General features: G+C 39.3%; 1 protein-coding gene across 5 annotated transcripts in view; it reads left to right on the forward strand.

Annotated features, from left to right (window-relative positions):
- Positions 1–15,743, forward strand: part of Pde1c (phosphodiesterase 1C) — a 528,369-nt gene that overhangs the window by 497,476 nt on the left and 15,150 nt on the right. For 4 of the 5 annotated variants that reach the window (XM_057762590.1, XM_057762549.1, XM_057762575.1 and 1 more), the window contains one exon: positions 13,278–13,346. The exons of the other annotated variant lie outside the window; for it this stretch is intronic. In XM_057762590.1, the coding sequence (XP_057618573.1) occupies positions 13,278–13,346 (69 nt within the window). The remainder of the gene's footprint in view (positions 1–13,277; positions 13,347–15,743) is intronic. 5 annotated transcript variants of the gene reach the window in all.

The following is a 15,743-nucleotide window of genomic DNA, read 5'->3' on the forward strand; positions in this document are numbered from 1 at the left end:
TTATGTTTTGTATAGAATCTTCTAAAATGTAATCTCATAGCCTCATCATGTACAAAATAGATATTATTTAAATCATAAAATATACATAATCTCTTTCCTCCAAATGTTCATCCACATTGTATTTTACAGTTTTTTCACATCTTTTGTCTACCTAAGCATTACATTTTTAAATGAACTGTACAAACACAATACCTTAATCAAGAACAGATATATACATATAACAAAATTCAACAAAGCTTGTATTAATAGAGCAATATCCATACAAATCTCTATAGAATATCTCCCTTTAAATGTAAAGAAACATTTGTAAACAATATTTGGGAATATGGGCTTAATTCTCTAGACTACTTTATGCTGATGGGGGTCACTGTTAATCAGGTCTTTCATGGTGTATCCTGTGTGCTAGGTTCATCTCAGTCAGCAGCTGGGTAAAGTAATTTTTGGGGGGTGTTCACAGCAACCTTTCAGGGGTTCATGGTCTATCAAGCCATATTAGTCTAGAAGCAATCCACAGGTTCTCATCCTCTGTGGAAACAAAAGAAGAACCTCTTTTCCAAAGCAGCATATCCTTAGATCCATATTTTGAAATCAAGATACCTTTAATATATATATATGTGTGTGTGTGTGTGTGTGTGTGTGTGTTTTAGCTTAGCAGCCCATAAAATAAAATGTCTCTCTGTACTTAGTTCCTTCACAGTCAAAAAATTCAAAGAAAACACAATAATATTCATAATCCAGACACTCTTTGTATATTGCATCTTTATATGGCTTTTCTTACTCATTACTTTTTAATATTTATTTTATTATCTTTACTCCTTTATTCTATGACTGTCTGTACTCTGTCTCTTTAAAGACTTTGTTTTATTTTTTAATAAACCATTTATTTCCTTTTATTACTCTCTATTTCTTCTCTCTCCCAAGCCTACATATATTTATCTAACACTGTGTCCCATTTAAAGGTCTTTTATGTCTGAATCTGTCCTATTGTGTATCTGTAATTCTTTATTGTCCAGGAGCACTTCTTAAAATGCTAAGCACTTCTTAAAACTTAAGCTGCATCATCACTAGGGTATATTTGACCCTACCTGGTTGCTCTGCACAGTCCAACATGATAGAAGTCCATTTATTGCCTCAGACTGCCAGGTGGCAGCCATCCTCACCATTGCAACTCTGACTCATGCTGCCACCAAGTAACTTGTAGCATGCTGTCCACAAACCCCATTTAAATGCTCAACCTCCTGAAAGAGCCAGAGGTCATGCTGGCAGCATGGCCCAGAAAGCCAGCATTTTAAAACTGCAGCTTTTTTTTTCTGCTACTGTGGCATCAGGAAAATCTCTCTTAAAGGAGTCATGCTTCTGAGTACTTCTAGCAAAAAGAGCCTAGCCAGGAAAATGCTGCTACCAAATCATGCTTAAGTCTGTTCTTTTGTGTCTAGGATTTCTTTTTAAGCTTTCTCAGGTTTTCCATGGATTTTAGTTGGCTATGTAGGTGTCAATTTCTTGGAGGGAAAGAGGCTACTTATTGGTTCCCAGCCACTTAGTCCTGAAATAATCACACATAACTATATTATTTAAAACACTGCTTGGTCAATTACTTAAGCATATTGCTAGCTAGCTTTTACATCTAGAATTAACCCATCTCCATTATTTTATATTTTACCACAAATAAAATTCTTCCATTCCCTCCCCTTACCTCCCTTCCATCCCATCCTCCACCTCAACCCATTCTTTATCTGTTTCTGTTCAGAAAGGGGCAGACCTTCCATGGGTATCAACAAGCATGGCATATAAAGTTACAGTTAAGACTAAGCACCTCCCTCTGTATTAAGGCTGATCAAAGTAATCTAGTATGGAGAATCGGTTCTGAAGAGCAAGCCAAAGCATTAGGGACAGCCCCTGCTCCCATTGTTAGGAGTCCCACAAGTATAGCATGCTACAAAACTGTCACATGCATGTAGAGGGTCTAGGTCAGTCACATTCAGGCCCCCTGTTTGCTGGTTCAGACTCTGCAAGTTTCTACAAGCCAGGTTAGTTGTTTCTGTGGGTTTTCTTGTGATGTTCTTGACCACTTTGGCTCCTACAATCTTTCATTACTTTATTCAGCAAGATTCCCTGAGTTTGACTGTGGGTCTCTGCATCTGTTTCCATAAGTTACTGATGACAGTTGGGGTAGTCTCCAATCTGATCACAGGAGATGGCCAGTACATGTTACCCATCCACTATTGCTAAAATACTTAGCTGGAGGTCATCCTTTAAGATGTAGAGACTTGGGAGTTTCCCTGGCATCAGATTTCTACCAGACCCTGAAATGTTCCCCCCTTTCCAGTTATCTATTTCAGTACTCTTCCCCCCTCAACTTACCTCCAACCCAATCCATAAGGTTCCCATTCCCACTCACCCCCAGTTCATCCAGAACATCTCTTCTATTTCCCCTTCTCAGGGAGATCCATGTGTTTCCCTTGGGCCACTCTTGTTACCTAGCTTCTCTGGGTCTGTGGATTGTAGCATGGTTATAATTTACTATAGAGCTAATATCCACTTAAGATTGAGTTCATACCTAGTTTATGTTTCTGGGTCTGGGTTACCTCACTCAGTATGATTTTTTTCTAGTCCCATCCATCTGCCTTTGAATTTCTGAATGTCATTGTTTTTAATAGCTGAGTAATACTCCATTGTGTAAATGTACCATATTTTATTTATCCATTCTTTGGTTGAAGGGTATCTATGTTGTTTCCAGGTTCTGACTATTATAAATAAAGCTTCTATAAACATAGTTGAGCAAGTGTCCTTGTGGTATGATTGATCATCCTTTGGGAATATGCCCAAGATTGGTATAGCGTAGATTAATTCCCAGTTTTCTGATAAACTGCCATATTTATTTCCAAAGTGCCTGTACAAGTTTACACATCCTCTCCAGCAGAAGTTATCATTGGTGTTCTTGATATTAGTCATTCTGATTGGTGTAAGATGGTATCTCAGAGTCATTTTATTTGCCTTCCCCTGAGAGCTAAGAATGATGTACATTTCTTTAAGTGTTTCTCTGCCATTTGAAATCACTCTATTGAGAATTCTCTGTTTAGGTCAGTACCACATTTTTTTTCCAGAGCAGAGAAAGGGGTTTTATTCAATGTAATCACATTGAGGATACAGTGGTCATTAAGTCTGTTTTTGAGATACTAACTCAAAACTTGGGTTTAAAAAAGAGGAAAAAGGTATGCATAATTAAGAAATACTAGGCAAGTTGTGGTCCAGCACATCATTGGTCCATCCATCATGTAGGCTCCATTTTCTCTGCAACATACTTTGTTAAGGCAAATGCCTGGGAGAAAAGTTCCTCATTTTTTTAATTAATTGATTTATTTATTAAAATTTCCACCACCTCCCCTCCACCCATTTCCCTACCATCCCTCCCACTCCCTCTCCCCCTCCTTCTCTAGTCCTAAGAGCAGTCAGGGTTTCCTGCCCTGTGGGAAGTTCAAGGTCCTCCCCCCTCCATTCAGGTCTAGGAAGGTGAGCATCCAAACAGACTAGTCTCCCACAAGGCCAGTCCATGCAGTAGAATTAAAACTCAGTACCATTGTCCTTGACTTCTCAGTCTGCCCTCATTATCAGCCGCATTCAGAGAGTCCAGTTTGATCACATGCTCCATCAGTCCCTGTCCAGCTGGCCTTGGTGAGCTCCCATTAGATCAGTCCCATTGTCTCAGTGGGTGGACACACCCCTCGCGGTCCTGACTTTCTTGCTCATGTTCTCCATCCTTCTTCTCCTCATTTGGACCTTGGGAGCTCAGTCCAGTGCTCCAATGTAGGTCTCTGTCTCTATCTCCATCCATCTCCGGATGAAGGTTCTATGGTGATATGCAAGATATTCATCAGTGTGGCTATAGGATAAGACCAGTACAGGCACCCTCTCCTCTGCTGCCCACGGAACTAGTTGGGGAAATCCCCTTGGCCACCTGGGAACCCCTCTAGAGTCAAGACTCTAGCCAACCCTAAAATGGTTCCCTTGGTTAGGATAACTTCTTCCCTGCTCCCATATCCACCCTTCCTCCATCTCAATTATCCCATTCCCCAAAGCTCTTCCCAATCCTCCCCTTCTCTTTTCTCTCTCCCCATCTCCACTTCCCCCCAATCCACCCCCACCCCCTTGCTCCTAACTTTTGCCTGATGATCTTGTCAATTTCCAATATCCAGAAAGATAAATATATGTTTTTCTTTGGGTTCACCTTCTTATTTAGCTTCTCTAGGATCATGAACTATAGGCTCAATGTCCTTTGTTTATGGCTAGAATCCACTTATGTGTGAGTACATACCATATTCCTCTTTTTGGGTCTGGATTTCCTCATTCAGGATAGTGTTTTCTATCTCTATCCATTTGCATGCAAAGTTTAAGATATCATTGTTTTTTTACCAATGAGTAGAACTCTAAAGTATATATGTGCCACACCTTTATCCATTCTTCTATTGAGGGGCACCTAGGTTTGTTCCAGTTTCTGGCTATTACAAATAATGCTGCTATGAACATAGTTAAACATATGCTTTTGTAGTATGATTGGACATGTCTTGAGTTTATTCCCAAGAGTGGAATTGCTGGATCTTGAGATAGGTTGACTCCCAGTTTCCTGAGAAACCGCCACACTGATTTCCAAAGTGGTTGCACAAGTTTGCATTCACATCAATAATGGATGAGTGTTCCCCTTACTCCACAACCTCTCCAGCATAGGCTATCATTGGTGTTTTTTATTTTAGCCATTCTGACAGGTGTAAGATGGTATCTCAAAGTTGTTTTGATTTGCATTTCCCTGATTGCTAAGGAGTTTGAGCATGACCTTAGATGTCTTTTGGCCATTTGAACTTCTTCTGTTGAGAATTCTCTGTTCAGTTCGGTACCCCATTTTTTAATTGGGTTAATTAGAGTTTTAATGTCTACTTTCTTGAGTTCTTTATATATTTTGGAGATCAGACCTTTGTCTGATGCGGGGTTGGTGAAGATCTTCTCCCATTCAGTAGGTTGTCTTTTTGTCTTAATAACAGTGTCCTTTGCATTACAGACGCTTCTTGGTTACAGGAGGACCCATTTATTCATTGTTGCTCTTATTGTCTGTGCTACTGGGATTATACGTAGGAATTGGTCTCCTGTGCCCATGTGTTGCAGACTACTTCCCATTTTCTCTTCTATCAGGTTCAGTGTGGTCAGATTTATATTAAGGTCTTTAATCCATTTGGACTTGAGTTTTGTGCATGGTGATAAATATGGATCTATTTTCATTCTTCTACATGTTGAAATCCAGTTATGCCAGCACCATTTGTTAAAGATGCTTTCTTTCTTCCATTGTATAATTTTAGCTCCTTGTCGAAAATCAGGTGTTCATAGGTTTGTGGGTTAATATCCGTGTCTTCTATTCGATTCCATTGGTCAACATCTCTGTTTTTATGCCAATATCAGGCTGTTTTCATTACTGTAGCTCTGTAATAGAGTTTGAAGTCAGGGATGGTAATGCCTCCAAAAGTACTTTTATTGTATAGGATTGTTTTGGCTATCCTGAGTTTTTGGTTATTCCATATAAGTTGATTATTGTTCTCTCAATCAATGTCTGTGAAGAATTTTATTGGGATTTTGATGGGAATTGCATTGAATCTATAGATTGCTTTTGGTAGAATTGCCATTTTTACTATGTTGATCCTCCCAATCCAAGAGCAAGGGAGATCCTTCCATTTTCTGGTATCCTCTTCAATTTCTTTCTTCAAAGACTTAAAGTACTTGTCAAATAGATCTTTCACTTCCTTGGTTAGAGTTACCCCAAAATATTTTATGCTATTTGTGGTTATCGTGAAAGGTGATGCTTCTCTGATTTCCCTCTCTGCTTCATTATCCTTTGTGTATAGGAAGGCAACTGATTTTTTTTTGGAGTTGATTTTGTATCCTGCCACGTTACTAAAGGTGTTTATCAGCTGTAGGAGTTCTTTGGTAGAGTTTTTGGGGTCGCTTATGTACACTATCATATCATCTGCAAAGAATGAAAGTTTAACTTCTTCCTTTCTAATTCAAATCCCCTTGAAGACAACATAAGGAGATTGTAGCATGATTAAAAATCCAGAGACAGAAACTGGGGTTCAACCTGAAGGTCAGAAAAGCAAAGCAGCTAGCCACTGGCTCTTACCAAAATGGTTCAAAATGGTGATTCTGCCTCCAGAAATCAATGAATGAGACTGTGCATGAGAGCTGTCTCCTTAAGTCTTATATTCCTCTATAGTGCTGGGATTAAAGGTGTGCACCACCACCACCTGGTTTCTTTTTTTTTTAATATTTATTTATTTATTTATTTATTTATTTATTTATTATGTGTACAGTATTCTGTCTGTGTGTATGTTTGCAGGCCAGAAGAGGGCACCAGACCTCATTACAGATGGTTGTGAGCCACCATGTGGTTGCTGGGAATTGAACTCAGAACCTTTGGAAGAGCAGGCAATGCTCTTAACCAGTGAGCCATCTTTCCAGCCCCACCACCTGGTTTCTATGGCAACTAGTGTGGCTACTGAGTTAAAGGTGTGTGTCACCATTGCCTGGTCTTTAAGACTGTTCAGTGAGGCTGTTTTATTCTCTGAACTTCAGGCAAGCTTTATTTACTAAAATACAAATGAAATATCACTACACTGAATTGTTTGGTTTCTTGATGTCTAGTTTCTTGAGCTTTTTAAATATATTTTAGAGATCGTCCCTCTGTTGGATGTGGACTTGGTGAAGATCTTTTTCTATTTTGTAGGCTGCCATTTTGTCCTATTGAAAGTACTCTTTGCCTGACAGAAGCTTTTCAGTTTCACGAGGTCCCATGCATTAATTGCTGATCTTAGTGTCTGTGCTGCTAGTGTTCTATTCAGAAGTCGTCTCCTTTGCCAAAGTATTCAAGGCTATTCCCCACTTTCTCTACTATCAGATTCAGTGTAACTGAAGTCATATTGAATTCTTTTGTTCACTTTGTCTTAAGTTTTGTGCAGGGTGATAAATATGGAGCTATTTGCATTCTTCTATTTTCTTTCTTTTTATTTTCCTTTATGTCTTTTAAATCATGTATCTTGATTCCATTCATTTTCCCATCCCTTCACATTCACCCTCTGCCCCTGCACTCCCCCTAAAATGAAACAAAATTTGAGAGAAAAAAGGAAAAAGAATGAGATAAAAGTTTAAAATCTTGTCACGGAAGCTGTAGTGTGACACAGTAAGTCATGCAGTAAACCCCTTTGTTCACATATCTTTAATTGCAAGAATTTATTGCAAAGAGTCATTGGTCTGGTTCTAGGTCTCTGGTTTCTGCTACACTATTAATGCTGGGTCCTCATTAGGGCTCCTCTTGGATATCCTCTTGTTGCCTGTGTTGTGGAGATCCTGCAGCTTCAAGTCTGCACGTCAGGTCCCTTCATGTGCTCCAGCAGATCATAGGTGAGGTGGATGTTGGGGTCGGTCAAGTCATAGCCCTTGTTCTGGGCAGCTGTAGGGTTGGTCTGCCTGCCTGTCTTTTCCTATCCTCGCCACCAGGGTGCGCTCTCCAACATTGCCCTAGCTAACTCAGCTCTGCAGCAAAGAGCATGGGATGGGTCCATTTCTCCTGTTTTCACATCCTCAGGGTTGGTTCTCCCACACCTGCACCATTAGCACCAGCTCTATCGTGTTGCCCAGGATAGGTATAGGACTCATTTCCCCAGTGCTGCAGCTGGAGAGGGGCAGGGCCAGCTCTCTCATCTGTTGCAGGCAGTAAGGCAGAGATAAGGGGGGGGGGGGCATCCTCACCCTCCCACACCACCACATGACAGAAGACTAGTGGGGTCAGCTCTCCAATGCTTGCAACTTTGGAGCTGGTTCACTCACACCTCTGCCAACAAGGCTGGTTCTATTGAATTATTTAGGTGAGGTGCAGGGCCTTCTCTCCCAAGTGTTACAGCTGGTGGGCGACAGGACAACACTCGCTCCTGCTCTTGTGACCTCAGGGCCTGTTCTCACACCTGTCTCAGGCATTGATAGGAGTAGAGGATGGGGGCAACTCTCCCCCAACCATGCTGCCATAGGACAGATGGGTGATAGGGACAGCACTCCTTTGCTCACTACTTTGGGGCTGGTTCATGCATACCTGTGGCAACAGGGTTGGCTCCATTGTGATGCCTAGGCAAGGTGAGGGGTCTGCTCTCACAGGAGTCCTAGCTGGTGGAGATGAGGGACAGCTCTCCCGTTCATATAACCACGGGGCCTTCTCCATATCAACATCCACTTATTCCAGGTCAATTTGTTGAAGATGCTTTCTTTCCTCCATTGTATAATTTTGGCTTCTTTATCAAAACTCGGGTGTCCATAGGTGTGTGGATTTATGTGTGGGTCTTTCATTCAATTGCATTGATCCGCCTGTCTGTTTTTTATACCAATACTATGCTGTTTTTTATTATTATGGCTTCGTAGTAGAGCTTGAAATCAGGGATGTTGATACTTCCAGCAGTTCAATTATTCTACAGAATTGTTTTAGCTTTCATGGGGGTAGTTTCTGTTTTTTTTTTCCCATATGAAGTTGGGTATTATTCTTTCAAGGTCTATAAAAAATTGTGTTGAGGCCGTGTGTTGAGGCCGGGCGATGGTGGCGCACGCCTTTAATCCCAGCACTCGGGAGGCAGAGGCAGGCGGATCTCTGTGAGTTCGAGACCAGCCTGGTCTACAAGAGCTAGTTCCAGGACAGGCTCCAAAAAAGCCACAGAGAAACCCTGTCTCGAAAAACCAAAAAAAAAAAAAAAAAAAAAAAAAAAAAAAAAAAAAAAAAAAAAAAAAATTGTGTTGAAATTTTCATGGTGATTTGGTAGGATGGTCATTTTTACTTTGTTGATCCTATCAATCCATGAGCAAAGGAGAGGGTTCCTTTCTTCTGATGTCTTCTCTAATTTCTTTCTTCCAAGACTTGAAGTTCTTGTCATAAAAGTCTTTCACTTGGTTGTTTAGTGATAACTTAGTTTCTTTTTCAGACCTTTTATCATTTGTATATAAAAGGACTACTGATATTTCTTTTTAGTAAATCTTGCATCCAGCAACTTTGCTAAAGGTGTTTATCAGCTGTTGGAGTTCCCTGGTTTGAATTTTTGAAGTCACTTTTGTATACTATCCTATCTTCTGTGAACAGCAGTATGTTGACTGCTTCCTTTCCAATCTGTATTCCTTGATCTCCTTTTGTTGTCTTACTGCTCTATCTAGAACTTCGAGTGCTATTGTTAACAGATATGGAGAGTGTAGTCAGCCTTATCTTGTTCCTAACATCAGTGAAATTGCTTTGAGTTTCTTTCTATTTAAGTTGATGCTGGCTGTTGACTTGCTGCATATTGCTTTTATTATATTTAGATATATTCCTTGTATTCCTGATTTCTTCAAAACTTTTATTATGAAGGGGTGTTGGATTTTGTCAAAGGCTTTTTCAACATTTAATAAGATGATCGTGTGGTACTTTTTTCTTTCTGTTTGTTTATGTGGTGGATTACATTGACAGATTTTTGTTTGTTGAGTTGTCCCCATATCTCTGAGATGGACCCACTTGATCATGGTGGATGATCTTCTTGATGTATTCTTGAATTCAGTTTGCCAGTGTTTTATTTTGTATTTCTGAATCAATGTTCATGAGGGAAATTAGTGTGTAATTCTCTATTTTGTTGCATCTTTGTATGGTGTGGGTGTCAGGGTAACTGTGGCCTCATAAAAGAATTTGGCAATGTCCCTTCTGTTTCTATTTTGTGGAATAATTTCAGGAGTAATGGTAGTAGTTCTTCTTTGAAAGTCTGCTTAGAATTCTGCACTGAAACCATCTGACTCTGGGTTTTGTTGTTGTTGTTGTAAGACTTTTAATGATTGTGGGTTTTTTTCCTCAGGGGTTATAGGTCTATCTAAATGTTTACCTAGTCTTGATTTAATTTTGGTATGTGGTATCTATCAATATTTTTTCATTTCTTTTAGATTTTCCAATTTTGTAGAGTACATGTTTTTTTAAATATAACCTAATTACTGTCTGATTTTCCTCAGTGTCTGTTGTTATGTCCCTTTTTTCATTTCTGATTTTGTTAATTTGGATATTCTCTCTCTGCCTATTAGTTTGGATAAGGGTTTGTCCATCTTGATGATTTTCTCAAATAACTAGCTCTTTACTTCACTGTTTTCTATGTTTCTATTTTATTGATTTCAGCCCTCAGTTTGATTATTTCCTGTGTCTACTCCTTTTGGGGCATTTACTTCTTTTTGTTCTAGAGCTTTCAGATGCTTCATTAAATCAATAGTATGAGATTTTTCTCAAACTCTTTATGTAGGCACTCAGTGCTATGAACTTTCCTCTTATTGCAGCTTTCATTGTGTCCCATAAGTTTCAATATGATGTGCATTCACTTTAATTGAATTCTAGGAAGTCTTTCATTTCTATCTTTAGTTTTCCTTGACCCAGGGATTGTTCAGTTTCTTTTAGTTTGTAGGCTTTCTATACTTTGTGTTGTTGCTGATCTCTAACTTTAATCCCTGATGATCTGATAAGACACACAGAGTTATTTCATTTTTTATATATGTTAAGACTCACTTTGTGCTCAAGTACATGACCTTTGGGGAAGGTTCCATGAGGTGTGGAGAAGGCATAGTCTTTTGTGCTTGTGTGAAATGAAGATACCTTTTATGCCCATTTGAGTCATTTCATCTGCTAGTTATGTTATTTCTTTGTTTAGTTTCTGTCTGAATGATCTTCCTTTTGGTAAAAGTGGAGTGTTGAAGTCTCCCACTCATAGTGTATGCTTCGATATGTGATTTAAGCTTACAAATGTTGATGTCCTTTTATTTGCAGCATAGATGTTCAGAATTGAGACATCATCCTGGTGGATTTGTCCTTTGATGAGTATGAAATGTCATTTTCCATCTCTTTTGATTAATTTTGACTTGAACTCTATTTTGTTAGATAGTAGGAAACTACACCAGCTTGCTGTTTAGGTCTGTTTGATTGGAAAATATTTTCCAACCCTTTACTTTGAGGCAATGTCTGTCTTTGAAGTTGAGTTGTGTTTCTTGTATTCAGCAGAAAGATGGATCCTGTTTTTTTTGTTTGTTTGTTTGTTTTGTTTTTTATCTATTCTGGTAGTCTGTTTCTTTTTATTTGTGAATTGAGTCCACTGATATTGAGAGATATTAAAGACCAGTGATTGTTAATTCCTATTAATTTGTTATTGGTAAGTTCTAGTTACTGGTCAGCCTTCAGGTCCAGTGGGGTGTTTCTACTGGAGTTTTGAGGGCCTTGGGTCCCTTGATTCATTTTGGTCTTTGGTAAAGCCAAAGTCTTTTTGGGTCTCTAGATCTTGCCTTACCTCCAATAAAGCCCAAATCTTCTGATGTACCTAGGGGACCATCCTTGCTTCAAGTAGAGATGCTTGGGTTATTCTTCTGACTTGTCTGGACTGTATGTGGGCATATGACACCTGTTCTCCAAATGATGTGGGCGGTGTCTAGGCCTAAGGGCTGGCCACAGAAAAGATAATGAAATGGGAGAGGTTGGGCAATAGTATGAGTCTTGGCAGAGCATAATCCAGGGGTGGACACAGTCCAGTTGGCAGGTGGGTCACTCATCTGCTTGTCCACTGGTAAGAGCTGCACTAGAGGAGTAGGATTCCTCTGGAGTTTAGAGCAGGGCTCAGCGGTAGTGCTGGTGCTGAGATGGGAGGGGCCAGGCCACAGGACAGGAGGGTCACCCACAGGTGGTCTGTACTTCAGTGGCAGAAGTCCTCTGGGGTTAGGGGCAGGGCACAGCAGCATCAGGGTCAGGGACTAACTCTGATGGTGTGGGCCTGGGAAAGGGCTGTGGGAGGGGCTAGATACAGGGATACAGTTCCACTGGCAGACAGGTCATTCACGTGTTCTGGTTTGTGTGGTCTGGGCCTGCTTGGTAGAAGTCTTCTGGGGCTAGGCGGAGGGCCCAGTAAAGCAATATTGAGGTTTGTAAAAACCTATGCCTTCCCAGTGTTCTCTGTGCCTCCTACTTGTGAATCAAGATGTGAACTCTCAGCTCTTCCCACTTCCATGCTTTTGCTCCACTGTTATGGACTCTAATGCTATGAAACTATAAGCCAAATGAAATGCATTCATCTATAAATTGCCTTAGTCATGGCATTCTGTTACAGAAATAGAAAAGTAGCTAAGATATCAGGCAATTGCAGGAACTCATCAAATGATAACATTGACTTATGTATACGCTTGATTTTTTTCTGGTCTTACAAGGTGTCACATGCCTATAACACAGTACACAGGAGACTAAGACAGAAAAAAATACTGAAGTCAAAACGAGCAGGAGTTACACAGTGAAACATTGTGTAATTCTCTTTTCACTTCTATCAACCCATTGAAGGGATTATCATATAGGTTGCTGCTGGATTTGGGGCTTCCATGTCTCTTTCTCCTCAATATGGATGACAAAATAAAGTAATAAAAAATCTGAGCAAATAACATTTATAACTAGATAATGTACATGTACATATAGGTGTGTAAATTTATATGTACGTGTACATGTGTGAGATGTATGCTTGTGAGAAATGTCTTCTTTTGCTGAATAATTCTGTCTCCTTTTGTTTTATCCTTTCGGTTGCTCTTTTTTTCCCACCTCATCCTGAAGGCTGCCTCTTCATCTCTTCACTACGCACTCAACTGAAGAAAGATAATCAAATCCCTAATGAGAGTTAGTCACCATCTTCTGGATGGTACAGAACCCCACTATTGTAACCTAAGTGTTGAGCCACAGTTTCTGAGTACACACTTTGACTTGCCAGAACGTTTGGATATAGTTGTTACTTTACTCATTTTCAGGTGAAGATCTGAGACTCAGACAGATCCCATTCACAACTTAAGATCTGATAGTAGGGAAAGGATATAGCTAAAACAGGTTCAAAACCCCAGATTCCTTAGTTCTGAATCCTAAACTTTCCATTTCCCAAGTGGTGATTATTAGCCTACAGGCGTATTATAACTACTTTGGGGTTTTATAAAAACAATAAGCTCTACTTTAGAACACTGAAATTGGATCTGTGGAAACAACACATTCAGAAAGACTCCCTACCACTACTGAGGTGGTCTGCTTGAGAGCATTTGCACCCATCATGCCAAGCCGCTACCCAGAGGTACGGAGTATAATTCCACGAAGGCACATTCTGAACTTCTGACTTCTCTGTGCCGTAGAATACACACTGCCCTGTCCCAGCTGACCCACACTTATACTTTCCTTATCTTACCCGTCCTCCTTACAGGTACAAAGAAGCATTCTCATGGCTCACCTGCCCCAAGCACTAGTTCCACAAGTCGCCTTACCTTGCCAGGTAGGTAAATGACATTGCCCCATTGTCTCAATTACCACAGATGACACAAAGCACTAGGGTTTCAAGAGTAGGGAACAGCAGCTGTAGCAGAGCCTCTGTCCAAGTCTACCTTATCAGGGAGCTTGGTGTCTGTTGCCTTACTTATGAGTTTCTTCCAGATGTGGCCATATTGTTTACAAGACAATCATATTTGCTTCCACTTAGCAATGGACAGAATGGAACTGTGCTTTTGGGAAGGCTATGAAGTATCCACTTCTGAGAGGCAGGTAGTACAAGGAAAATTAATGGGCAGAGAGAGATAGAGATAGGAAGGCATGTAGATAGATAGATAGATAGATAGATAGATAGATAGATAGATAGATAGATATGAATTCAAACTCCAGGCTTGTCATGTTTCATCTTGGATTAGAAATGCTACCTCTAACCTTAATACCCTCCGACACTGTGTCATAACTAATAGCAGGCACAGTTAAGGTCTACTATTGAAAATATGGAAATGTATATGACCTAGATCCCTTCCAGCATCTCCAAGGGAAATATCCATTCATGATGATCATCTGTAGCTGCAAGGGAAGCAAGCACCTGCTAGTCTCCCTGAGCGCATGCATAACCTTACACTCCTATTCCAGTTTTAATCATAGTGGAGCTTGTTGTGAGTACGTGAAATTGTAAAAAGTAAACACGGTCAGTGTAAACTCCTTTGTAATAATAGGAAAGACTACAGGAAGAAAAATTCCATTATTGCTAATGTTGCCCATTTACTAAGATCCCCTCTCCTTCTAGGTCTTATTACACAATTTTTCTTGAATTCAATTTGTATCTTATATAGAATTTTGTTTTCTCTCTTTGAAATTTACTATTTTTTTTATTTTATTGAGCTCTAATTTTTCTCTGCTCCCCTTCCTACCTCTCCCCTCCCCTTCAACCCTCTCCCAAGGTCCCCATGCTCCCAGTTTACTCAGAAGTACTTATCTTTTTCTACTTCCCAAGTAGATTAGAATCTATGTATTTCTCTCTTAGGGTCCTCATTGTTATCTAGGTTCTCTAGGACTGTGGTATAATCTTGAAATTTACTATTATATTAAAGAGTTTTTCTACATGTTAGTAAATTAATATCTTGGTAATTTGCTAATATGTCTATGATTGTCAGTTTACTTACATGTGTAACGACAACTTTACATTGCACAGTTTGCATGTTATCATAATCATGTTATGTTCCTGTTCATAAATTTTTGGACTCTATGTATGGAGTGAATGAGATTCCTGGAATAGAAATAATTAGTAAAGATTGTATAGATACTTAGGTTCTTTTCAAGATACACTTTAGTAATATTAATTTTTATTTGTTATTTTACTTAAATTATTAATGTGCACATTTTAGCATTTTTGTCAATGCTAAATCGTATGTTCCATGGTTTATCATTTTAATGAGAAAAATGACATTTCATCCATATTTTCTTTGCCTTTATCTTTTTACAAATACATGTTTGCTAATACAAAATTATCTTTTAGGTTTTTGCTTTAGGGAATTACTATATTTCATCTATTGTGAGAAGCATATTGTCTTGTATTCTAATCCCTCTGAAATTAGGCTTTTTTTTAAAAAAAAATGATTATTCCATGGAGTTTCCATTGCAGTAAATTTCTACATTGCCTTTCCCATTGCTCCCAATTCCAGTCATCTTTCCCAGTACCCTCTCTCCACCCTGCCCTCCACCTGGCCTGATCCAGTTTATGATCCATGGTGTGTAATAATTTAACTCACATTTTTTTCTTGCTTGTAGGTTCAATAGTACCTCACTTCACAATTAGTGATATTCTTGACAGAGGAAAGACAATCCACATTGACTTACTATTCCAGTTTATGTGCCATAGTTCCTTTTATAGGCCTGACCTCTAGATTCAGTCATTGTCTGCTAAGGAGCCTTGAATTTTCTTGCCTCTGTGACTTACTGAAACTAATTTCCCTTGGTGCATTTCTCTTTGCAGCTCTCTCCAAACCATCTAGTGAGAATTAATATTTCATTATAATGGATCTTACTTTGTCCTGCCATCCAGCTCCCAAAGAATGATATGGAGACTTATTGATTATAGCATCTTGGCCTGTAACTTAGGCTTGTTCCTATCCAGCTCTTATATCTTAAATTAACCCATGTTATTTAAACTACATTCTACCCCTTTAATCTACATTCTACCATTCTTTCATTCTATACTTCCAACTTTTTCTGCATCTCACTGGTATCTCCTCTATGTGCCAATTTCTCTCTGCCTAGAAGTCCTACCTATTCTCTTTGCTTATCTATTGGCTGTTTAGCTCCTTTTCAAACCAGTCACAGTGACACATCTTTACCCAGTATAATCAAATATCTGGCAATATTGCATGGCCATGATTTGCTT

Source organism: Chionomys nivalis, chromosome 1, assembly GCF_950005125.1.
Source record: "Chionomys nivalis chromosome 1, mChiNiv1.1, whole genome shotgun sequence".
Lineage (NCBI taxonomy): Eukaryota > Metazoa > Chordata > Mammalia > Rodentia > Cricetidae > Chionomys > Chionomys nivalis.